This window comes from Gigantopelta aegis, chromosome 3 (assembly GCF_016097555.1).
Source record: "Gigantopelta aegis isolate Gae_Host chromosome 3, Gae_host_genome, whole genome shotgun sequence".
Lineage (NCBI taxonomy): Eukaryota > Metazoa > Mollusca > Gastropoda > Neomphalida > Peltospiridae > Gigantopelta > Gigantopelta aegis.
In genome coordinates, this window is record NC_054701.1 from 29,055,502 (window position 1) to 29,083,346 (window position 27,845).

At 33.8% G+C, this 27,845-nt stretch overlaps 1 protein-coding gene across 8 annotated transcripts in view; it reads left to right on the forward strand.

Annotated features, from left to right (window-relative positions):
• Window positions 1-27,450, forward strand: part of LOC121367838 (phosphatidylserine decarboxylase proenzyme, mitochondrial-like) — a 64,765-nt gene extending 37,315 nt beyond the window's left edge. For 2 of the 8 annotated variants that reach the window (XM_041492239.1, XM_041492240.1), the window contains exons 4-7: window positions 6,987-7,223; window positions 9,043-9,328; window positions 21,983-22,143; window positions 23,588-27,450. In XM_041492239.1, coding sequence (XP_041348173.1) covers window positions 6,987-7,223; window positions 9,043-9,328; window positions 21,983-22,143; window positions 23,588-23,800 — 897 coding nt within the window. In that variant the 3' untranslated portion in view covers window positions 23,801-27,450. Of the gene's footprint in view, window positions 1-862; window positions 1,849-6,986; window positions 7,224-9,042; window positions 9,329-21,098; window positions 21,153-21,982; window positions 22,144-23,587 lie in introns of those variants that run through there. The other 6 variants (XM_041492241.1, XM_041492243.1, XM_041492245.1 and 3 more) reach the window with 6 other exon arrangements.
• The last annotated feature ends 395 nt before the right edge of the window (window positions 27,451-27,845 follow it).

Genomic DNA, 27,845 nt, shown 5'->3' on the forward strand with positions numbered 1-27,845 from the left:
AACATCACTCGACCCCACTGAACACGTTGCCACCGCAGATGAAGTGTGCACCAGTGACGTCTGGCCGTTCTGTGACGTGGTAGGAGTGGTGGTCGAACAGCCTAGCGACGGCAGCGTAGATTATTGGCTCTCAGACGATTGTGTATGGTTTGATCAGACACTCGAGTTCCAGTCGCAGTCCGCAGATTGTCACGTAATCAGCGTGCAGTGGTTGTGCGTTGACATAGAGCCATATTGGTGATGCAGCGGTCCTCTCTATTCGGGGTCTTCCCGAACGTGGACGATTTCGAACAGAATTCGTTGCTTGGTACCGTTGCCACAGTCGGCCAACGACACTCTGACTGACACTAAGTCTCAGAGCAACATTTCTTTGCGTATTACCATCCTGAAGCCAAGCAATAGCCCTTCCTCGATCTTCGATAGTCAGTTGACGTCGTACCATTGTCGAATTTGGAGTGTGCACCGTACACGAACGCAAGCTCCAATTATACGGAAATTCAGCATTGGGAACATGGAATACACATGCAAAGCGTGCAAATGAAGCGCTTTGTGAAAAAGCAAGTTATGGGCACTTAGCAGACCTTTCGCTTTTGCCCTAATTTACGTGCAAATGTAATCATGTGTTCGCCATTAGAACTAGTCGACAGTGTCAATGACAGTGGATTTTAATTCATTTATGGGTTGCTTAGACCCACTTTCGTCAAAATGGAACAATACCATGCGTGACATTATGGTCTAGCTAATATAATTGACATTCAGAAAATAATGTCGAAAATATCGTCTGACCCTTAAATTCTTTTGAGTAGTATACTAGCAGTTGAACTAAATACTGCAATCTGCTTCTGTTATGTGTAGCCACTGGACCTTGTCGAGTGTGAATATACCAAGCACATCGAATCCATCAAGTACATAGCAACTGCCGGATTTCTTTCACCTTGTATTGCAGTGCAGCCAGAACATTGTAACTGAAAGCATGGCAGAAGAGGACGGGTGGCGGCGTTCGTCTGGGTATTAATTGATTTAGATACTGCAGGTCTAATTGGTGTTTGTTACAAACAACATTGGTTGTGTGTATGTGCTGTACATGTGATTATATGCTGCTTGTACATGTCTGTACCGATGACAGAGTTTGAACAGTTTAATCTTCGAAGACAGAACGCAGTGTATGATCTTTGATACGGTGGTGTCATGTGATAAAAACAGGTGTATTTAGAGACACGGCCCAGCAGAAGGTGTTACTGTGAGCAGGCACTCTCAGCATGTAAATGGTTGATTAAAGGGAGATTATTTGTGATTGAATTGTATATTGCTTGTTCATGGTCATTAGCATTGTCTCTCATACTTCATGTTTATTTTTTAAAAACTGACTACCAAATTTAGAATTAGATTTTGTCAGATTTTTCCTGCTTTGAAATCTAAAAAGCCATTTTATGTGATTGAAAGATTGATTTTCATTTGTAAGTTAAAGAAAGCAAATTAAAAATGATGTTAGTATTTGAATTCCGAATGCTGATGATGGAATACTTGTATAACCAAATGGACGACATTGCTATGTTTTCAGTCGTGGTTATCGTAATGCTAGCAGGCGGTCTCTTAAAAACACACAGAATTGCCTTTAAGTTAACTCCATTTTACCTTTGGAAATTTGGAGTTCATTCTTTCACTTTTGGCATTTTCAATAAAAAATATTATAATGTTTTAAATTGGGGCAAGATTCCAACAATTCACAAGTCACTGAATAATAAAAGGAAAAAGTATACCCTTCAGTTAAGAACATATTGCTATGGCTACAAGCATCTTCACCATGGACTTAAAAAGCATCACTCATCAAAACGGCACAATAGGATGGTAAGGAAATTTATGTCTCATCAACAAGTGTTTAGCAGAGCGTGCATGTATATTTTGCATTGATATGTGTGTGCATGCATGAGTGGGTCAGTGAATGTATGTGTGTAAATCAAAATTTATGCATTCATGTATATGGACAAAATGTACAGTAGTCTGAACTTTTTCCACTAACTTCTAAATATTGTTTTTGCTGCATTTCGAAGCAAACATTTATATGTTTCGATGATAGTACATGTATACATGTATATATGTATATGTATAGTAAAGATTTAAAAAAATTGTTTATCACAGATTTTAAATTATGGTGTTATATATAACAGTGCAGTAGAATCACATTCTGAGTTACATATTGTACATAGGGTTTTTGTTGAAGTCAACCTTTAATATTTCTAAAGAATTGTTTTTAAATGTGATATTATTTTAAAATATTTTAGAGCTTTTTCACATGACACATTTTATCATCCAGAAGCCAGTGATTAATAAATTAATGTGCTCTAGTGGTGTCGTTAAATATATAACATTTTTAAAAACTTTTTTGTTATTAAAATTGACAATAATTTTTTATCACAGATTTTAAATTATGGTTTTATATATAACAGTGCAGTAGAATTGCATTCTGAGTTACATATTGTATATATGATAACATAGAGTTTTGTTGAAGTCAACCTTTAATATTTCTAAGGAATTTGTTTTAATGTGATACCTGTACTATTTAGATGAGAATCTTTAAAGGGACATTCCTTAGTTTGCTGCAATTTTAAGATGTTATCGACTAATAAAATGTTTCTACAATGAAACTTACATGTTAAATATATTATCTTGTTTAGAATATTAGTGGCTATATATTAAATGTGTTTCTGATCGTTCTAATATTTGTACTAGGTTACTTTTCATTTTATTTCCTAAAAAATATTTTTTCGTACATACGAAATTATTTGAAGAAAAAATCCAGTTTGGGCTTGTTACACATATTAAGACGACCAGAAACGCATTGAATATACAGACAATGATATTCTAAACAAGAAAATATATTAAATATGTAAGTTTAATCATAGAAATATTTTATTATTTGGAAACATCTTACAATGCAGCAAACTCAGGAATGTCCCTGTAAGAATAGTTCAAAGCTTTTTCATCCAGAAGTCAGTGATTAATACATTTATGTGATCTAGTACTTTTGAAAAAAAAAACATGTTTTTAACTTTTTTGTTGGGAAGACCAGATATCGAAAATGACAATACAAATCTTACTGCACAATTCCAACCAGTACCATCCCAGCCTCCAGCCCCAGCCCCCAGCCCCCAGCCCCCAGCCCCCAGCCCATCTTTTATTCTGTTGCAGCTTGTTTTAAAAGGACACAATTAATCACACGGCCATCAATATTTTTTCCAGCTTAAACTCTGTTATAGAAATGACATAAAATGTGTCATCTTGTCATGTGCTAAGGTGGTACATGTATTAAGCAAACATTCTTCTTCTTCCCCTGTATTTGATTATACCAAATGCTTGTCTATTCCATTAACTGTCCAGGCCACCAAGCAGCCTCATATATAACATATGTATTATATATGGTTTATTATGGATCACCTAATAATTTATAAATTATAATACTATACATGTAGAACACTGTCAGAGTGTTAAATATGTTTTGGGGTTTTTTTGTATTTATGTTTTATATCATCTGTGTTTAGAATGTAATTAAGTCAATCAAATTCAATAAAAACTTTTTCGAAACTGTGTCGATATCATCATTATTATTGTGTAGGGTTCATGTATTTTAAAAATATATTTAACCAAAAATGTTTTTACTGCTTAAAAATTGACATCAATGCCTTTTTCAAAATTATTTTGACATTCCTAATTTTTTAACAGCTTATAAAGGGATCGTGTTTTTTTCTTTAGTGGACACACAAAAGCAAATTAAGCATATTTTAATCTTTTTCTATCATATTATTATTGCTACAGACACAAAGAACAACAGTCTATATTTGGCAATTATTAATTTACTGGCTGGTTCCGCTCACATGCTCACACTATGCCATTAACCCGTGTTCTTGGCAGGCAGCATTGGGTGGAGCAGCTCATAGCATCAGCGTGTTTGGCTGGAAACTGTTGCTGTTGTTGGTCTACACACTACAACATTGATCTGTTGTTGATATGCAATACATGTAGCTGCATGTAAGAGTTAATCTATATGGGGTTATTTCTCATTCTCTCTCTCTCTCTCTCTCTCTCTCTCTCTCTATATATATATATACTGAACAAAATAAGAAACTTCCGCTAACTTTGCTTGAACATAACTTGATGAAAACAAACCAGGGGAATAATTGTTACATATGTGTTTAAAGAGTGTTCCATGATGCATCGTTTGGTGCAAAAATCTTGGCCATAGATTAACAGAAACTGGGAGAAATTTTAACCAATTGTGGTAGGGGTTAAAAATAAAAACACCCACTTAATAACGGGTATGACCACCTCTTGAATTGACCACTGCAGTGCATCGCAGGCGTATAGAATTGACTAAAGTGTTGGTTTCTGCCTGTGGAACATTGTTCCATTCCTGAATGACGCTTGACGAAGTTCGTTGACGTTAGCGGGTGGGTTGGGACGACGCCTTAATCATCTGTCCAGACTATCCCAGGCATGCTCGATGGGGTTGAGATCAGGACTTTTAGTGGGCCAGTCATCAATGAAATCAATGTTATTTGTCCTAAGAAAATTTACAGTGTCTCTAGCTGTATGAGAGGTGGCATTATCATGCTGAAAAATCGAGATGTTGGCGTTGTTATGGAACAGAGAAATGACGTGATGAGCGAGAATGTCATCGCGGTAACGTTGAGCATTTAAATTGCCATCAGTGACGACTAGTGGTGAACGATAACCATGGGCAATGGCTGCCCAGACCATGACAGAACCCCCACCCCCGAAACGATCTCGTTCAAGAACACAACAGTCAGCATAGCGTTCATTTCTCCAACGGTAGACGTGCACTCTGCCATCATCATGTTGTAAAGAAAATCGGGATTCATCCGAAAAAAGAACGGTATTCCAGCATCGCCGTATCCAACGAGTGTGTACACGTGCCCAATTAAGACGATTTAGACGATGATGTTGCGTTAAAACGCATCCGACGTAAGGACGTCGTGCATGTAAACCGTTCTCCCGCAGACGATTACGAACAGTTTGCCCACTGATTCGGTTATTGTGAAGCCCAGGTGTGTTAGCAGCAGTAGCAGTGGCAGTTTGGAATCGATTGCGCACATGCGTGTTCATGATATAGCGGTCTTGACTACATGTTGTAACATGCGGACGTCCACGAGGTGGCAAGTCGTTGGTGCTTCCGTCGTTCGAAATCTTACACGAAGATTTCGTATCGCTCGACTAGAACTCCCAACATGCCTTGCAACGTCTTCTGTCGACATGCCAGCATCAAGCATGCCAATCGCCCGTTCGCTTAAATTATTGGGTATTCTTGGCATACTAAAAATGCTACAATGTAAAAAACGTTAATTTTTTTACAAATTTTGAAGCGTTTTCATTCACTTGACAACAATGTCAGCAAGACAAGTAAAAAAAATTGACCGAATACTACACGGAACATGTCGAACCATGCATGCATGTGCAAATTGAATTTCACGTTGTCGACGATTAACAGTGCAAAAATAATCGATAAAATTCATGAATCCTGATAATACAGCTCAAGGCTAATACTACCTATATAATTTCATTACACAATGAATTCTATATGTACAAATCGGAAGTTTCTTTTTTTGTTCAGTATATATATATATGTGTGTGTGTGTGTGCTGACATATCTGTTGCGAAGTGCATATAAAATATCCCTAGCTGCTAATGGAAACATGTAGTGGGTTACTTTTATTGCTATTTTAAAATTACCAAATGTTTGACGTTCAATAGCCGATGATTAATAAATCGGTGTGCACAAGTGGCATTGGTAAATTAAGCAAACTCTTTTTCTATTTTTCTTTCTCACTCGCTCACTGTCTGTCTCTTTTCCCATGCCCACTCCCGTATACCTGTAATGGGAGTTGTATCTCAATTTATTAATTATATTAATAGTGTAGCTGGCTGTAGCTAGAGGGGGGAGTAGGTGAGGTAGGTGAACTGTTGGGGCCACTCCCTCCCCCGCCCCTCACACTAGAAAATAATAAAAACTTTGTTTTTTAATTTAGAATGTTTAGGGTGGGTTTTTTAAATTCCAACCAATGCCCCTTGACTGAGATATTAAAGGGTTTTGTTTAATTCCAACCAATGCCCCTTGATTGAGATATTAAAGGGTTTTTTCTCTAAGACTATGTCATAATTACCAAATGGTGTCAAGAAACAAAACAAACATTAATTGTATCTCTCTCTCTCTCTCTCTCTCTCTCTCTCTCTCTCTCTCTCTCTCTCTCTCTCTCTCTCTCTCTCTCTCTCTCTCTCTCTCTTCCCTATCCCATTACCTTGTCTCCCCCTTATACAGACCTCAAATTTGGAAAATAAGAGGGCATGGTAATTTGGCCTCGATTGATTGAGATGGGGTTTTTTATATTACGGCCAAAACTTCAACAAGTGTATTAATATAACACAACAGCACCCATTCAAAATAAATAAGTGTGAACAGTTTCTGTTTTGGTAATAAAACAACTTTCAGGAGTCGCATTTGTGTATGATGACCAATTATAAACATGCAAAAAAAGACACAGCAAGTTTAGCTATAAGATTCATGACATTGGAGCACATGACTAGGGCACTGGTCACTGTTAAATTCGAGCCCTGCCCTTATATTTACAATTGCCTGTGATGGAAGTTGTATTAATGTAAATTGTATTAGCAGTGTTCCTGACTAACTAGAGGGGAGATAGGGGAGAAGTCTCCCCCCCCCATACTCCCTTTTTTATTTACAGTTTTAATGTTTTTCCCCATCTCAACCTGTGTCCCATCACATATCAAATGTTGTGGTATGTGCTGTCATTTCTGTGGGAAAGTATATATATAAAAGATCTTTTGCTGCTAATTGAAAAAAAACACCCATTTATTTTTAATCTTTAACATTCATTTTAATAACAAGATTTGTTTCTGATCTTTAATGTTAATCTAACAGTAAATCTGACATCATCCATTTTAAAAATTTTTAGGTTACCCTGTACCGCAAAATGCCCCTCAAGACCATGTCTCGGTGGTGGGGTCAGTTCAACGAGCTGTGTCTGCCGGTGTTCCTGCGGCGGCCGATCCTGGGACTGTACATCTGGATGTTCAATGTCAACCTGGCCGAGGCGCAGGTCGAAAATCTGAGAGACTACAAGAATCTGGGCGAGTTCTTCAGACGCACACTCAAACCTAACGTCCGCATTGTCGACGATGACCACATACTCGTAAGTCATGGAAGTCGTCTTCTTGTTAGCAAAAATATGAAATGTACCGATAACCTGATTGGGTGGTAAATTGTCTGAGACACAATCATAATTTATTTTTGGGATAGGTTTTTTTTTCAGTATCAAGGGTGGGAATTCTCCTCGGATCCGCGGTTTTCCTCACATGGAACATTGCGTTTCCTTGCATTTTTATTATTTTTGCCTCCAAAATGTGTCAGATGGCACAGATTTTAACCTAGGATTTGAAGAATTTCAAGGACCCCTCGAGATTTTCTCTTTTTTTACAGTTCACCAATTCCCACCCCTGCAGTATACATGTACAGTAAAACCCTCCATAAAGACATTACAGTGAAATAAAAATGTTGATACCCAATAGCCGATGTATTATTGTGCTGGGGTGTTGTTAAACATTCATTCATTCATTCATTCATTCATTTATTCATTCATTCATTCGTTATCAACAGTGAAGAACATATTTATTGTTATGCTTATCCTTGTTTTAATTTATTTTTGTGCTTATGTATCAGTTTAATGATGAGTTGTGCTGTCCTGTGCACACATCTCACCTGTCTGGGCTGTCTTAATGCCAGGACAGAATGATGTTACCATACTTGATAGTGGAAAGATAAGTCAGTGTAGTGGCCTTACACCTCCACACTAATCCATTAAAATCACTCTTTATTGTATCCAGTACTGGGACACACACCCACCACCCACCACTGCATTAATAATGTGTATATATGATTCATCAGGCGTGGATGCAGGATTTCTGAAGGATGGGGAGGGGTCACAAATGTGATGACTGATCTCTTCTTTTACACAGAACAGTTAATATAATCGCATTTCCCCTTAAAGGTTATGATCTGCTACTGTTCATTATTGTAATGGGGAAAACAAGAAGTTTGACTGAAAAAAGAAACGGGCTGGGTTAATTTGTAGGTAGTCTGTAGGGTTATACGATACAGCTAACAATATGTTTTTAAGCATGGCCTAGGTCAAGTTAAACTAGATCTTGATGACATGATGGCTTTATTAATTTCTTTTTACATTTCCAGCTCAGTGATCCCGGTATTAATACCCATGAATAGGTTTCCAGGAAAAGCATATTGACTTTATTTAAAGAATGTTTTGCCACACACACACACACACACTCACTCACACACAGACAGTTTTATTCAGTATAAAGACCAGTGTTCCATAACACAGTCAGTCAATTGTTACATACATGTAATCGATGCATACATGTATAAATACACATTTGTTTCAAGTTCCTGTACATAAGGTATATGTTTAATGGTAATTTAAGTATTTTTATCTTTCTGTAGGTCAGTTCAGCTTTTAAATTTTTCAATGGGTATCGCATTCCTGTTCTACCAGTGAACTCCCACACAAAGATGACACATCTTCAACAGTGCTCTTTTATTCAAATCATATTATAACAACACAGCTAGCAATTACTCCACAGGTGTGGCATAGTTAACCTTTAACAACTTTGTTTAATTCTAGAATAAATCAAATAATGCAACTGAAGTATTCACTATTCTGATCTTTAATTGGTACATTTGTTATTTTTATATTTCATTTTAAACAACTCAACTATTTTAGGTTAACAACTATTAATATTTTGTTTACTGGCTTTAATGTAAAAATAATATTCTAAATGAAAATAGAATTTTTTTTAATCTTTTAAATATCGTGTGTGTGTGTGTTTTCACTTCATAGCCAAGTCTTGCATATATAGCAAAACACTTAACGATGGATGTGTACAGAATTGTTGTTAAGTTACAATTGATCTGTTTTGTTGGTTTCTCATTTACAGACGAGCCCCGCTGATGGCAAGATACTGCACTATGGCTACGTGCACAACGGGGTCTTGGAACAGGTTAAAGGCATGACGTACTCGCTACAGGGGTTCTTTGGTCCCAGCATTGGCAGTACGAACATGTCAACAGACGGCATAGAGACGGAGGACGACTACTACAACAGACTGGGGATCCAGCCCGGCAACCGACTGTTCCACTGTGTTATCTACCTGGCGCCCGGTGACTACCACCGATTCCACTCGCCGGCTCACTGGACCATTCAGCACAGGAGACACTTCCCAGGTAAAGAGTTGTTGTAGAGATCGGGATGCATTATTAACTAGGTCTGTAGCGTCAGTTAAGAGATGCACAAGTTCTAAACAATGGGAAGTCTGTAGAGTGTGTTAATTATAGATTTTTATTTCATTGCTTTTTATTTACTGGGATATTTACAAAAATAAAAGAGAAATATATTTTATTACTGAATCAGCAGATAGTTGCATGAAAAATGTTAAATAGGATTGAAACAAAAAAATTATTATTGTTAATTGTACTGAAACAATTACATTATTTTCTAGACATATTTGTCTGTTGGTAATGAAGTGTTATTATTTTATTATGTTGCTAATAACATCTTGCTAGTTGATTTTTAATTTTTGTTTAGTATATATTTGGAAGGAATTCATTGCTGTATTATACAAAAGCTTTTTTCTTTTCTGTTTTTGTTTTGTTTGAGTTTGTGCATCTCTTCATCATTATTTTTGATGTAAATCTTGTATAAACTATTCCTAGAAATATAAATCTTTTTTAATCAAACAATTTCATGTTTAATTTTATTGTAAGAGTATTCTACTTGACTGTTTGTCCACTATTTTAATTTGTTTAAACTTTAGTTTAGTTTCGTTTTTAAAATGTATATTCATACATGTATATCAATGTTTTTTAAATTAAAAGTGTATATGACAGGATATACAAGATTTGCAACAAATTTTAAAGGGATTTTTCAGGCTTTCTGCCAGAAAATAATTTGACTGCACGTAATAAAAACAAAACAGACCATAATGCCCCTATTAGGTGGTTATGGTTTTGAAATTGGACACAGCATTTCATGTGCTTTCTACAAATGTTAAACAGCAGTTTTCGTACGATCAATTATAAATTAATTTTTTTTTAAGTGTACCGTATCCATTAATTTCCAAGATTTTCAGGTACGTAATTTTACTTGAGTACCCTCTGGCAGAAACTCTATTTGGTATATATATTTGAGGGTGTTTTTATTCATGTTAATGAAAATGTTAATGCTTTAATTGATTATCCATCAATAAAAAGAAAGAATCAAAATTAAATTTTGTTTTTGTGAATTTTGTAATAAATTTTGTAATAAATTTTATTATACATGTACACTAAGAGACTGTTCTGAATTTTCTGCTATTGTAACGTTTCCAACTAATAACATTTTTAACAACTAAAATTACATATTACATACATTTTCTTGTTTAAAATATTATTGTCTGTATATGCAGTATGTTTTTGGTTGTCCTAACATTTGTAGTAGCTGAAACTAGATTTTATCTCCCAATTATTGCATACAATTGAAAAAAAAGGAATTAAAAAGAAATTTGGATCTATAAACATAATACAGTCAAAAAGACATTGAATATGCAGACACTGGTATTCTAACCAAGAATATATATTTAATAACTAATTTTAGTGGTGAAAAAAAGGCTTTGTTGGTCAGAAACATCTTAACATTGAAATCAAATTTAGGACAGTCTGTTTAGTATATTGTAATGTACATGTATGTATTCATTGGAGGGTGTTTTTGTAAAAATAATTTAATTTTACAATTATTTGGTTAAATATATACACTGCCTGGTTTTGTTTTCTTTATAAAAAAAAAGAATACCTTAAATTAATCCAGCTTAAATATTTTTCCATTGTAATTTGTGTAGAAAACACCCGAATGTTTTGTTATATTTTAAAATATAATTGTTACTTCTATTTTTATTATCTATAGACATTATTGAATAACATAATTATATTATGCATACATGTACATACATAAATTTTATTTTAGATTAGCATTAAATATCCTTGCCAATAATAATCATGTTATCCATACATTTGCTTTTATCATACATCAAAATTCAACCTTTATGTGTGTATTTTCCTATTGCACTGTTCCATGCTTATAAAATCCTATAAACATGTAAATGTAAAGATAAAACATGTGATTATTTTGCTAGTATTTATATAAATTATAGATACATGTACAGTAAGCTGTAGGCACATCATTTGGGGTGGAGGGGAGGAAGGAGAGGGACTGCAATCACTGATCCTCATTGTGGTACAGGGGTGGTAACAATCTCGTTGAGTTGTCTCCCTGGAAATGGTTGGGTGGGACGTAACCTAGTGGGAAAGGAAGGAAGGAACTGGGGTTTTTTAAAGATGCACTCAACACATTTTATTGACAGTTATATGGCGTCAATCACTTGCTTGATGCACGGTCGGTCTGGTGGGCTCATTGGGCTATTTCTCGCTCCAGCCAGTGCATCACAACTGGTATATCAAAGGCTGTGGTATGTGTTATTCTGTCTGTGGGATGGTGCATATAAAAGATCCCTTGCTGCTAATTAAAAAGAGTAACTCATGAAGTGGCGACAGCGGGTTTTCTCTCTATATCTGTGTGGTCCTTAACCTTATGCCTGACGCCATATATCCATAAATAAAATGTGTTGAGTGTGTCGTTAAATAAAACATTTTCTTCCTTCCTTCCCTGGAAATGGTGACTACAGCACACAGCATCTCCCAAAAACTCTGTGATAATGTGTTTCATTCAGTATGCATGTTTTTATCTCACTCTTAGTTATATAGGAAAGAGCTATTCCATGGCAGAAAGCTATAAAAGAAATTTCTAACTTTCATATGCTATAATGTCATTGTGTTTAACATGGGGAGTATTATGTCATTGGTAATACATGGCGTCATATTAATTTGAATTGGCGATCTGAGACAACAGTTTTAAGATTGATATTTTGTTATTAAACCTTCATTATAAAGGCTACCTTGGTAATTTGAAGTGTTACATTTTATTTAACACATGAAATAAACACGCCACGCCACGCCACGATAAATGTAGTTTATTTATGACAAAATGGCCAAATAAAGTAATTTTTCAGCCATAATTGTATGTAAAATAATAGTTTATTTACTGAATGGATGTGAGAAAAAGACTCCCATCAATTATGGTCATGTGGGATTGAAAAAGTACACCCAAGCCTCGTCCCGGTCTAAATTTCCCCCACCTCAAGTCTACCTTTTCTATCCTACATGACTGGCTGCTCCTACAACGAAAAACGTTGCTTTGGTTGGTTTGGATATTTTGGGCAAGGTGGAAGGGGGTCATGTCCTAACCACTGGTCTATAACTGGTATTAGAAGTCAAGTTATGTTCTATCATGTCTGTGGAAAAATGGTTTTACAAGGACCCCCTTGTTTCTAAAGTCTTTGGCAGCAGCAGGTTTCTTGTCTGTAGACCTCGTGTGTTACAGTTACCTGAAACTCTTTATAGTCATAATTTATAAAGGATACTCCCCGAGTGTCTTGTGATATCATAATTTATCAGCTCGAGTTGATAAAAGTATGAAATCGCAGGCTTGCCAAGAATTTTTATACTTTTATCAACAAGTGCTGATAAACAGAGGATACTCCTTTGAGTGTCTTGTGACATCATAATTTATCAGCACGAGTTGATAAAAGTATGAAATCCAAGGCTTGTCAAGACATGATTGGGTATTCTTTTTATCATCCATTATAATTCTTTTCATTTGTGACAATTACAAAGAATGTCAGTAATGTGGGTTGAATGTCACTATATTTGGCAGCGGTGGACTCGTTAACTAGCAGAACGATAGTGGTGTGACATCACTAATGATAGGTTTAGTGCTAAAACATAAACAGTGACTAACAAAAAGAAGCAATATCTCCTGCGGAGAATATCACAGGAGATATCACAAATTATAGTGCCAGCGATATCTCCTACAAAAGCCTTTAATGGATGATAAATTGCTTTCCTTTCTAGTCATTCTAGTTGAGTCGTTGATATTGTAAGAAAACATACATAACATTTGCATACCCAGGGGCCAAATACATCATTGACTTGGCTTACAACTTACTCAGTGATGTGTTTAATACTTATCAAGGTAATATAATGTCAGGCTGGTCATAAATATTTTATTTTAATTCACAATTTTCTGTAAATAATTAATGGTCTTTGCCCATCTAGACTATATTTGTATCACAGATACCAACATTGGTGATGCAGTGGTAACTGGTTAAGTCATTAAAAAGTTTGTTTTGTTTAACAACACCACTAGGGCACTTTGATTTATTAATAATCTGCTACTGGATCTCAAACATTTGGTAATTTTGACGAAATAGTCTTAGAAAGGAAACACACTACATTTTTTCATTAGTAGCAAGGGATATTTTATATGCACCATCCCTCAGACAGGATAGCACATATAATTATTATAGCCTTTGACGTATACCAGTCGTAGTGCACTGGCTGGAATGAGAAATAGCCCAATGGGACAAACCGACAGGGATCTATCACAAACTGACTGTTCATCAAGTGAGCACTGTACCACTGGGCTGGACCCGAGGCTGGTAGGTGCTGGATTCACATCTCTGTACCGGCTCCCACCCAGAGTGGTTTTTAATGGCTCACTAAGGAGGAGTGTATATGGTCACTACACACATATAGTAATTGTGACACTTGGTTTAGAATGTTAGAGAAGAAACCTGCTGCTCCTACCACATAGGCTACTCCTACCAGTAATCAGGGGGAATGTAGAACATGAGAAGAAATGTATTGCAGCAAGGGCTCTTTTGTTTTTTTGATACCAACAACACTGCACATATACATAAATTATGGCTTATACCACTAGTGCAGCACTGGCTATTATTATGCAGGGTTTTAGACTGCACCGGTTTTTGCAATAAATGCTATATTTGAAATTAGTATATGCACATTTCTGTAAAATTAAGTCAACTACAAAACCAATTCACTTGAAAACCACCTACATGTAAATATTAAACTTGTTCCTCTCAGTTGCTGCAACCTTTCAGCAGATGGATGCCTAGTCTTTACCCCTCCCCCAGAATTGTTAATTACCATAAATTAGTGTTGGCAATCAGTTGGAATAATTTTTATATTGATTATACAGCCATTCCAGGAAAAGTGTTACAATTAAAACTGACTAACTGTGAAAAAATTAACTCAATGGGATAGGTAAGAAAGCACTATTTTCAGTAAGGACTATCAATGTAGAACCCAATTCTTGAAAATTACACACCTAATAGTCATAGTTTACGAAATACCTTGTTTTGACTATGACATATACCTTATCACGTTACGGACGTTAATAAAAAGTGCATAACAATGCCATTTTTATTCAAATAAAGTTATGAACATATTGAAGTTGGATTTCCCTTTACTGGATGCCATACTTTTAAGAGACCATAAACTCTGTATGGTATATTTATCCATGTTTTAATAGAAACGAGATAGGATACATTATGTTTTCTTTTGTATAAACTGTAATATTTTACTTCTCTTTCGTTTTGAAAATAAGAAATAATGGGTCCTTTCAAACAACAAAGCATATTTGTTCGCTGATTTCAGTGTGTGATGTGTCATGTGGATTGTTATAACATGAATTTGTCTTTACCAAAATATTTATACAATCCATTTTAAGTGAAACACATTTCGTTACAGACGTTAAAGAAAAGTTCATTTTATTACGGACGTCAGTAAAATTATATAATAAATAAAAACCTACAACATGAAACCGGTATTATAGTAATGCAGACACAAATTATATATTGTTCTACATTTTATTTCAAAACAAACAATATCCATTGTGTATAATGGGCTGTTACGTATGTTATCGTCGAAATGTATTATTCCGTTTATTTGTGTAACCAGTAACTTGTCAAAACAGTACATACGTGTATTCCAATAAATAGTAATTGCAAACATTTTAAAACAAATGTAATAAACAGATTTAACAAAGGACCTAATAAAATAGTTAACATTGTCATTGTAGATAATAAACAAATCATCATTTTCTTTTTAGGTCTGTCTACAAGCTAAATAAACGATCAATCCTCTCAATCTCCTGCATTTCAAGTTTAAAACATCTCTTAGTTTTCCTGAGTGCACTGGGTGGTTCCAGCTGTAGCAGGATTTTATCATTGGCTACCCATATCTGGTCTGTAATTGGAGGCCATTTAAAAAGGTTTTCGTACTTCCCACATCTTGTCATGAATTCTATTAAACACGTGGAGTCATTTTCGTCAGTTTCAGTTATTACTCCAATGTACCATCTTCCATCGTAAACAGCAGCAACCCATTGATCAACTGTATGTGTTATAGCTTCTTCGACAACCGACGCATTTGACTGTTCATCAGCTGTATGTGTTATGGTCTCTTCGACAACTGACGTATTTGATTGTTTGTCTTTTTCTTTTGAGTCCTGGATTGATGCTTTTGTCTGTTTTGTCTTTAACTGATGAACTGTCCATCCCTCACAAGGTGTAGAGGTTGGGTCTCTAATTCACGACTGACAATTGCAAGAGAGCTCTCAAACGCACAGCGATGTGTTTGATACAGGTACCACTGCATGTAGCTTCAGTGTACCATGAATTACCACTGGCGTGAGCCTCTTCTCCATAGCTTTTGCTGCTGCATCATATTCATCCTGTGAGTAAAGGAAGTATTTCACCTTGCTTCCGTTTTCCTCATTTGACAGACCCCATGCATAAAAATCTTGGGCTCCTTGAATGCTACATTTTCCTTGCTTTACAGCCATATCTGCTGATCATTTCACACTGCCACCCAACCCGTCACATGGCCCTTTGCTTGCCATGACCAGATTCCAAATAATTCCATCTTGCTTCCAATCCAAACTCAAGAAAATGGTATTGTAGGATCTGGAAAATAAATTTCTTTCTATACTGACTTGTTGGTGAATCTGTTAGATAATGTACAGTTGCGATTTGCGGGTACTATTTCTTCAGAATAGGTAATAATTTTCTTAGAACTGCATACACTGCTGTCGAGTTATGGTGCATCAGATCTGAAAGTGCAACAAAGCTTTGCAATTTCTTGCTATGGTCATCTGGAAAGTAAACTACAATAGTATGTAGCGTGACCATCGTGCTGTTCAGTATGCTGACTGAATTTCCTCTACTGACGAACAAAGAAAATTCTCCGCAAAATCCATCCATACAAGTACATGTCCTGCTTGAAGATTCATTCGTAATCGTTTCATCTCTGCATACTGTATTTGTACACGTTTTACGTGCTGTCTAAATGTTGATAATTCTGACATAAATGTTTCTTTGAATTTCGTTTTTGGTACTGTTTCTTCTACCTCTTTCCATCTCAGCTTTTCTCCATCTTTTACTTTCTTCCAATTTATAAAGTTGACGGATTCTGAACATTTCGCATCAATTTCACACGCGATATGTTCGTCATCATATGCCTTGATGAATACATCTGGGTTTTTTGAAGACTGAATCCCAGATTGCCTCAAACTCCGTAATTTCAGAGCCATGTTCTGGTGACGAGGGCACAGACATGTTCTTCTTGCTGAAAAGTTAGCATGTAGTATATATGTTGGTTTCATTTGGTAAAAAACAGACTTTGATATTTTTACATCCGGATTTTCCAATTGGAATTTGGCATGAATGTTGAGTAGATAGTCTGTCAAAAGCCGCTTCTGATTTGCAACCCCATGAGTACGTTTAACATCCCTTTTTCCAAGCAGAAGAACGCTGTTGTCTTCACGCTCCAAAAATGCAATTACAGTCTCCAGCAGCTGTACTTTTATTGTTCTCCGTGTACGTTTTGGCAACAAATATTTCATGCTTTTTCGTCTGCTTATTTCAACGGCCTTACTAAATGTTGACAAACATCTGTACTTCTTTACCACTGCGCACGCAATATTATAAGTCTTTCTGTTCTTTGTCATGTTCGCCTTGATATCTGCTATTATTGCATTAGACATAAGCAACCGACTTGTTACTAATTTGTATCCCTTTGGATCTAATCCAGATTTTCTCATTTGGAATTTTGTTCTTCTGTGTGGTGTCAGGGTGTTTTCTTCAATTGATGAACAATCCGCTAAAAACGAGTTATCACTTGTACACCTTTCATTTCTGCGGATTCTTTCAAGTTTCTTCTGTAAACGTTTCTTGTCTCTATTCAAACATTTTATTTTCACCCTAAGGTCTTCATTTTCTCTGTAAGATCTACGTAAAGCTTGTTTGTATGTCTTTCTTAATCCAGCAGACACACTGTTCTTTAATATCGGCATTTTTACTATTAGTTTACCAGTTATGTCCTGTGTTGAAATTTTGCTTCTAGTACATGAACTAGGGTATTTACTGCCACTATCTAAATTATGTTCCATGACATTCTTCTGGTTGTTTTCCTTTTCTTTTTTATTTATGTAATATTTTTTAAACCCGTATATTTGTTTCTTTTCTTTGTTTCTTCAAAGCAGCCAAACTCAGTTGTGCAACGGGTACATAGCAGTTTCTGCATCTCTGTCTTTCTCTTTCGTAAAATATGTTTCTGTTTTCAAATATTTGTTTTTCTCTCCATCTTTTCTGACATTCAGCGTTCGACAATGGCATCTGTAATATAAAACATGTATATTTTTCGCAATACGCGTATATGCATCATTGTTTCAATCACACAGACTAAAAACACATATTGAAATTATTTGTTGAACATTTTAGCCCATAATATTAAATTATTTTATTAACGTCTTTTATATGCACTTTTCCCATAAACAGGACAGTACATACCATGGCCTTTGACATAGCAGTGGTGGTGCACTGGTTGGAATGGGAAAAAGCCCAATGATAGACATCCACTGAAGAGGTTCGATCCTGCAAACGTGGCACCTCAAGCGAGCGCTCAACCGACTGAGCTAGATCCCGCCCCACTTAGTTCATAGGAATACATACAATCCAGACTGGTCTAAAGGCCACCTATAATATATATATATATATATATAACAGCCACCTGCCCATAACAGCCGCAATATTAATCCGCCCAATGCTTTTCCTTCTTTATTTTATCTGTATACATTGTGTAGCAACCACCTTTCCATCACAACCAATCTTGCCGGTTCCTTTAAATGGCCATTATATACTGGTTCGACTGTATATGGATATGTATATTTTTTTTGTAGATCAGGATATGTGCTAGTAATTATTCTGTACTTTTAAAATAAAGTCGTATTATAATTAATAGCCTATTAAATTATTTATCACTAACAACATGGAGAAGTAAAATATTAAAGTCCGTAATGAACCAATGTCATCAAACACTAATTAAACAACAACACCAATTCACCACCGTGCATAAAAGATTATTAAATCGTTCAAAGTTTGGAAAAGAAAATATATATATATTTCATAAAATATATTAGTAAACAAACTGAAAATCAAAGTACTTACGATTTCTTGAAGGTAATATATCTCATGGTATCTCACACACTCGCCCAAACTATACTTTCAAATTGTCGTCTGCTCGAGTTGATATTACAACGGTATCGACCCATTTGGTTGTGGCATAATAAAAGTTCCGATTTCGAAGCAGGATACGTTAGAAAGTTTTTGTTACGGACGTTAGTTGTTATGGACGTTAATGAGTTCACATATAATCATGTTTATTTTACAATATATTTTGTTTCTTGAATATCTTATTATTTTCCAAAATACAATTTAATCTGTTACTTTAAATGTAGGTGAATAATTCATAAAATAATGCACCGTTTGAAGATAGTGCACGTTATGGACGTTAATGTTTTATATGCGACAGAGTTGTTTTACTCGGGTAACGGACTCTAATTTCTACTATTTTGTCTAGACCCAAGTCTTTGGGGTTTTTTAAAAATACAATGCATCGTGAGGTGAAATAGACAGATGTGATGTTTCAATTAATATGACGTTCAGATACTTTGCCGTGTCACTTTATTGTTACGGACGTTAATGCAATTTTGGCGACAATAAACATGGCGCCTATACATATGTAAAATATAGACTTAATGAAAAGATTCATTCATTTTGTGACAAACAGTATTCATCGTACAAATATTTAGCAACTGCGGGCTTTGTCACAAATGCATATTACTTTTATTTTGATCATAATGCTAGAATATAAATAAGCGACATGGCAAAAGTGGCATTTTTAGACACTTAACCTGTAAGCCATTTAGTTTTATGTGAATCGATCAAACTTAACATGGAGTGTTTATCGAAACAAAGTCGGTATCTTATAAAAAATACAACAATTGAGTTATTTATTCTAATTCCTCTTATTGTTAATTGCTGGCGACACCTTTTTATGGTAATTGCAACACTTTTCCTGGAATGGCTGTATAGTCAGTTTGCACAAACCGATCAACTTCTGGTTAGTACACAGTTGGTTCAGATTATATGAACATGTATGTAAGAAGGATTTCAATTATAAGAACCATACACGTATTGTCGTATTCACTGGGATAGACCCTACAAATGGCTAATTTTACCTTTAATAACTGTTTAATAACTTTTTTTTCTTTATGTACACATGCACACAAAACCCCAACCCCAACATTTTTACACCAGTTTCATCATTTAAGCTGGAGAGACTATAATACTACAGTTAATATTTTCACACACAATTGATTATGGATTTTTGTAATCGATCATCACATCAGTAGAGCCAGACTGATAAATGTTTTAATATAATCGATCATTGGAACATAAATTATTGTGCCAGAAAGTCCTTGTGCTCAAAACAGAAAATAAAAAAAAAGCAATTCATTAATAAGACCTGACTCTATAGTGAGAAGTCATCCAATGGGACAAATTACAGGATAGTTATGTGTACCGGTAGCTTCTTTTGGCCACTTAATATTTAAAACTTAAAATAAACAAACATTATCCTGCATTCATTTCAACTTATTTTCATGTTTATATCCAGTTACGGTTCAGGCACGTTGTTCTGGGCACACACCTCAGCTATTTGGGCGGTATGTCCAGGACAGTGGGTTAGTGGTTAGTGTATAAATCAACAAAAACCTAAATTTTCAACTATCTGTGTGTGATTTTACAGGGGTTTTTTATTATTAGATTCAGAGTAATAGCCTTTGTTTGAGTATGGTGTAGAGTTTTCAACGCTTAGAAAATTATTTCAGTTTTTAATTGTTAAATTAGTATGATCACATCTTTGCTGAAGTAATCTGTGAGATTAAATTGAAAGCACCTGATTTACACCAACCCTCACACATTCCCAAACAGCAACCTCTGCATCAACTCACTGGACTGGTGTTAGCTAACTAATCAATCAATCACTGGTTTTATGTTAAAACACACTTCTTTCCTGTTTTCAGGTTGTTAGCTTCCCATACTTCATTTTTATTTAACCATTCTGTCTGTTCATAAAACATGATACTATTTTTTTTTATTTTTTTTTTATTAAATATTATTAAATCACTTTGGAAGTATACACCAAAATTACATAAGTTTACATTTTCATATAAAATATTTTAATTAAAATTTTTCCTTCTCCCTATATTGATGTTTAACATTCTCCATTTTTTGTTAATTAAAGGAACACAACATAACTAAATGTTTTTGTGTTTTATAATCAATACAAACTAATATTTGAAGTTCTGAAGAAGAAAAATTATAAACATATGGAATAATTTTATTTATTTAAAGGTTTATAGGTGGGGACTGTGATCGTTTTTTGTGTGTGATCAGTCATGTCCAGTGTGTAAAATGGACCCTGCTATTCCCAACTTGCTTTACCTTTATTATGTTAATAGTTTGAAATCTGACCTAGTAGCCTCTCTTTTAATATTTTCATATCAGTTTTAAATACTAGTTTAAAAAAAAAAATTGTTATACATATTTTAACAGTACATTTGTTGACTTTTGAGCAAAGTTTTAAATTTCTTTATGCAAAATAAAACTACAATTTGCGTTTATTATTATATTATGAACAGACACGACCCTGTGGGACACTGTGTTGTGTAGCCATGCCTGATCGCCAGTGTGAGGTATCTACTTCAGAAAAAAATAAACTGAAAGTGTTTTTCTTTCAGCTATAACAAAAAACTTTCTTCTTTTTTTTTCTTTTTTTTTTTATTCTTTCTTTATTTTTTAGATAAAATAATTACACTTATAATTAACTTTCTTGTCTTTTTTTTTGTCTTTTTTTTTTAAACTGTATAAATATAAAATTGTTTGTGGCACATTTGTGTGTGTCTTAATTCAAAATAACCATTAATTGTAAAGTGACTTACAGTATTTCAAATTATGGTCACTGATTATATAATTTCTAGTTTGGTGAGACAAGTTTCTTAAACTATTGTATAATTTTGAACCAATTCAACCACATTTTATTTGGGCTGTGAAAAGAATTTTAATTTGTGTAATAATACTTTCTTTGAAAATAATATAAAAAATAAAAACCTAATAATAAAAATTAAAATTAAAATTTGTTGTTTTGAGAGAGAAAAAAAAGAAGCTGGGGACACAATAAAAATAATCATAATTTGACACCAGTTATTAATTTTCATTGTTATGTCCTGCTTGAAATAAGTTTCATTTGTCACTCACTAAACATTTATATAAACTTTATCACTAATCATCAAGACTATATGCCAAAACCAAATACACATACTGGGTATACTTTTATATTTAACATAACAACATTACTAATTAACAGAGTCCATAGCATAAGAGAACTTTAAAAAAAATCTTAGGGTTTATTGTTGTTTGGGTATGGAGGTGGGAATTGTTTTTTGTTTTGTTTTCATTTTGTTTTGGGTTATTTTCTAAGATATTCCATTATATAATAACTTGTTATTTCTTCTCTTTTTTATAGGAGAGTTACTGAGTGTAAATCCTGGGATAGCTAGATGGATCCAGGGCCTGTTCAACTTCAATGAACGGGTGGTATACACGGGAAACTGGGAGCATGGTTTCTTCTCCCTGACTGCAGTGGGAGCCACCAATGTTGGTTCTATCAAAATATATTGTGATCAGGTAAATAAACCAAAATGACTTCTCAATGTATTGGCTACTGTGAAAATACTTATGTATATATGTCTTGGATAAATATGGGATATTCTTGAAATTATCACATAAGAGACAAATTTTCATATAAAAAAAAATATATATATATATACTCAATACCCACAAAATTAAATTTTATTAGTCCCCTATCGATACACCTGTCTGTCCCACATGTAGTTTTTCAGCCTTTTTTTTGCACAGTGCCTCAAGATATTGAGCTAAAAATTTGTCTAGCTTTATCATGTAGTTACAGATCAAGTTCAAATTTTTCATTGTGATTTACCCAATGTTGACAGAGTTATGGCCCTTGAACTGAGGCGATTCAAGACTTGCCTGATACTAGTATATAGTTTTCAGTTTCACACCTTTGTCTTTTACCAGTAATCAGGCTGTGACAAACTGTAGTAGTTAAGAAAATTGAATACACTTAAAATAGGGCAAGTCATAATAATATAATGTATATGTTAAATAAATAAAACAAGGTACATGTAGTATTAAAAAGACCCTTCTTGGGATAGTACATCCAAGGTTGTGTTAAAAAGACCCCTCTTGAGATAGTACATCCAAGGTTGTGTTAAAAAGACCCCTCTTGAGATAGTACCTCCAAGGTAGTATTAAAAAGACCCCTCTTCGGATAGTACATCCAAGGTAGTATTAAAAAGACCCCTCTTGGGATAGTACATCCAAGGTTGTATTAAAAAGACCCCTCTTGGGATAGTACATCCAAGGTTGTATTAAAAAGACCCCTCTTGGGATAGTACATCCAAGGTTGTATTAAAAAGACCCCTCTTGAGATAGTACATCCAAGGTTGTATTAAAAAGACCCCTCTTGAGATAGTACATCCAAGGTTGTATTAAAAAGACCTCTATTGGGATAGTACCTTCAAGGTAGTATTAAAAAAGACCCCTTTTGGGATAGTACATCCAAGGTTGTATTAAAAAGACCCCTCTTGGTATAGTGTTTGTTGTTGTATAAGAGAGCTATCTCCTTAAAGGTAGGTAGAGAAGGGGGTACATACAAAGATGGGTATATTCAGAGAGAGAGGGGGAGATCATGTAGAGATGGGAACATATAAATATTGAAAGAGCAGTTTTCTTCTATTTCTGAAGTAGAGTACCACTAATATTTCACCAATAAATTATAAATTCAGTGATGTCATAGGCCAGAGACAGTATAACCTGTGTAGACACAACACAGATTTAACCCAGTTTAAAATAGTCCACATTATAATTAACCTTGGTTAAAATGCAGCATGTGTAGTGTAGTATATGTCAACTAATATCTCACATTGGTTTTGTATTTAGGAGTATGCATGCATCTGTTATTTAATTTCTATATATTTCTATGTTTTCCATTCTCGAGTGTCATTAAACATAAATTCATTCAACTTTTTATTATTGTTTGTATTTTCAGGATTTAACAACGAACAACAAAATCAAGTATTCTGAAGGTACTTACTTTGACTGGAAATTTCCAGAACCCATTAGAGTTGAGAAAGGTGAAATGTTTGGAGAATTCAACTTGGGTTCGACAATTGTGCTCATTTTTGAAGCTCCAAAGAATTTTGATTTCAAGATACAAAATGAACAAAAAATTAAATTTGGACAACCTGTTGGTGACCTATAATTATAAACAAAGTGAAACAATTCAATTGGCCCGGTGCTAAGAGAAGACTGTTACAGGTGTACATCAGTTTAGCTTAGAATTGTCCATTTTAATTTATTTAAAACAAATTAATACAGTGTGTATAATCGTGGGTGCTTTTTAAGTTGAGATGATTTTAATAGACTAGTGCCAGAATATCTGTATATAGGACTGTTCATAATTGTCAACATTTTCTTACAGAATTTAATCTTGGTGTTGCAGCACTTAATTAAAAGTGTGATTTAACAAGGGATATTTCCCCCAAAAAAGTTATGTTTGAAACAAGACTAACTTAATACACACACACACACACACGTGTATGCATGCACATACAGACATACAGAAGTTAGTTTTTACTATCTTAAGGTTTGTAACTCATCAGCATATATATATTATGTGCATAAATACAATATATATATATACAGTGTGTACAGAGTAGTAGTGGGAAGTGTTCTCTCTTTTTTGACATAAAATATGCAACAAATCAATATTAACAAATACGCACAATCACACATGCATACACACACACACACACACACACACACACACACACACACACACACACACACACACACACACCAGTATACGGTTTATATGCTCTTGAAAATACTGACAGTTGTGAACAGCCCCTAATATGTCTGTTGCAGAATGTGTGCATCGACTCAGTGTACAGGGTAATCAAAATTATTTTTATTTGAGCTCCTGGTTACCTGTTTATGTCCATTTACTGTACAATATGTCACTGAGGAAAATACAACAATTATTCCCCATTTGTCAAAGCAAATGAGAATATTATAATACTGCTGTTCAAATGTATGTGTGTGCGCATGTTTTGTTTCTGTGCATTTCGGTTATTACTATTTATCCTGCAAACACTGTTTGAATTGAGAGATTATGTTGACCAATTCAAGTAAAGTGATAAACTGTTGCTAGAAGTTTATCACTTTTCAAGTGACTCCTTTTTACTTTGGATTAGATTTTCAATTGTTTTGTTGTATGTAAAAACAGATTTGCGTCATGGTAAATATAACAAAACATGCACATTCATTGTTTTAAAAATTTCAGTTACTTCGTATTTTAACGTATTTGATGCAACATCATTATAATATGCAAAAAGTTTAAAATCCACAGACGCACACACAGGCATATATATATATATATTTAGGCAGACATATATTTTTGTAATTATAATTACCTAAGTGAATAGGTTTGGAGGTTTTTTATTGTTTATCCTGTGGGTGATAAATTCACTATTTTTGACTAATTTAAACTATGACATTGTTTATTATAGGGGGGTTTTGTACTACAAATTACTGAATGCTACTGTTCTTTTAAAATTACTTCAGTCAGTCAAATTATTTATAATTTTAATTTTATTAATTAATTTAAAAATCATTGACAATTAGGTACCGTAGATAATTTTCAGACATATACATGTATGTACTAGTTTTTTAAATTACGAAATAGATATTTGATTAATTTGCTTTTTTGTTGTTGTAAACTTGTATACCGGTAAATAACATTTATTGAAGAAACATTATATGAACTTTGCTTAGTAACACAGGTGTGAAGTACTTCTTTAAACTCGGTGATTATATGATGTTCACTTGGCATATTGACTGTGATCAGTGTATTATTATGCATTATCATACACAGCATTTCTAATAGTAATCAGTCCATTGCTACACGTAAATAATGAAAATCATCGACAGATGATTAGTGTAATTTTTTGTGATTTGTTTTATTTCTTGTTTTGTTGTTCATATTATCATGTTGTCCAAATAACTGGCTATGATTCTCCATTTACTGTATTAATTGTTAGGCTTTTTCTGTTTTCTAGCAACCATGACAAAATTTGTTGATTTTTACTGCAATTGCAGTTTATGAACTATTTTTCAGTTTTAATGTCCATAGAACAATAAAACTTTGGTTTGTATTTTTAAACAACTTTTAGCTAGTAAAATAGATATTTGTTGGTGATCATGTTTGCTTGACAAGTGTCAGATTTTTAGTTGATGTATATTCCAATAGCTAAATAAAAGTGAGGGAATATTTTGTTCAGTATCACGTCGTGATTCACCACACAAGTTTCAGAGATTACTACACAATTTTAAAACATTAATTATAAATCAATTTTCAATTGAGTAGAAATGTCACTAATCATACCTTGAAAACTAAATGTTGCCTAAAAGGCAGATTTTTTACATAACATATTTTTCATTCAGACCGCGATATCCATGTGCACATGTGCCTTCATCAACAGTATTTTCATATATCAAACTCTACACCATTAAAAAGGAAATTGTTATGATGAAACTTATGTAGTGTGGAAAACCAAATATATCAAAGTATTGTAAATGACACCAAAATGTGAACATTTTGTAGGATGTATGTGAAATATGTGGATGTTTACAGCAAAAGGGCACGTATATATTGTATGTCACAAACGTATTACTGCCAAAAAAAATTATGCTTATGTAAAAGAATTTATTTTTCTTATTAGATTGCAGATAACACAAGGCTATGCAAGTTAATAGGTTGAGTTATTTCAAAACTATTTGTGTTACATGTATGTAATACATGTATGTGTATAATGAATTAATCAATCATGCACAAATCTGAATATTGTCATCTTTGTAATACTGATTTTTCTTGTCAAAGAACGGTGGGGTGTTTATCATTCTCCTTCTTAAACATTCCAGTTCAAAATCATGTTATCACCTCACAATGCACTATGCATATTTGTGTAACAATGTTATTTGTTAAAGTTAAAAATGTTGAAGCCTAAAAGGCCACAAAGAAAATGCTGTTGCTTGATTGTATAATATTTGATTAACTGAATTTAAATAATTATAAATAATTATGAGTAACTGAAATACAAATATCCGAATTATACTAGAGACAATTGTATTTGATGTATGAACTTTTGTTCTAAATTAATACAATTAAGAATGCTGAATTATGCTATGAGAAAATCGTATTTCATATAAAATGAGCTATTGTTCAAAATTAATAAAATTTTAATGTTCTTTGGAATGTTCTACTGAATGAACTGCAAATGTATGACTGTCAGTTGTCCAAATGTGGACACTAAACATGTTTTTTAGCTCTATGATTTATTAATTGTAGAATATCTGGCGTATATACATGTTTTTTAGCTCTATGATTTATTAATTGTAGAATATCTGGCGTATTATATACATGTATTATATTTTGCAAGAGAGTGTGTTAGGATTATTATTTTTATTAGAATTATTTTACACCATTTGCATTAGAGACAGACTATTTTTTTTAATGATCATTTTATTTTGGGGTAAGTAGGTTCAAGGATTTTGGTTAGAGCAAAAAAGAACAATGTTTGATGACTTTATGACCTGGTTATGTTTTAGCAGAGACTTGGAGGACAAATATAATATATTGTGTGATGAGATCGGATTGATATTGCTAACTTTTAAAAGGAAAGAAAATCTTCCTCAAGTTGAATCATTTTTATTTGTTTTTTAAATCCTTGTACCCACTCTCAATATGAAATGGTCAGTAGCTTAAATAATAAACAATTATATACATTTAAATTGTTACTGCAAGATTGAATTTTCTTACAAAAATAATTTATAATAAAAATATATCTAATAGCAGGTTTTGTTTTGTTTTCATTTCATCAGACCTGCCTTTATCACCTACATAGAGAATAATAAACAAGTTAGCAGTTATCAAATTTATATCCCGAATGAAAATTATTTCACGAGGGACATAAATTTGATAATAAATGGTACCGAGTTTGTTATTCTATTTATTATCCACATGGTTTAACATAACTGAGTTAATAATAATCATATGAAGCACACGTGTAATAACAAGTGTGGTGACATAATTTTGAGAAGCGACGTCATAACGTGACATTTTCTCCAGTCCTAGTTCAGACTTTGCATGTGAAATATGACGTCATTTCGTCGTCTCTTTCTAGTTGTGGTTGAAACATTTTGAAATGGTCTTTGTTATTCATAAAGAAAATAGCAATACTAATATA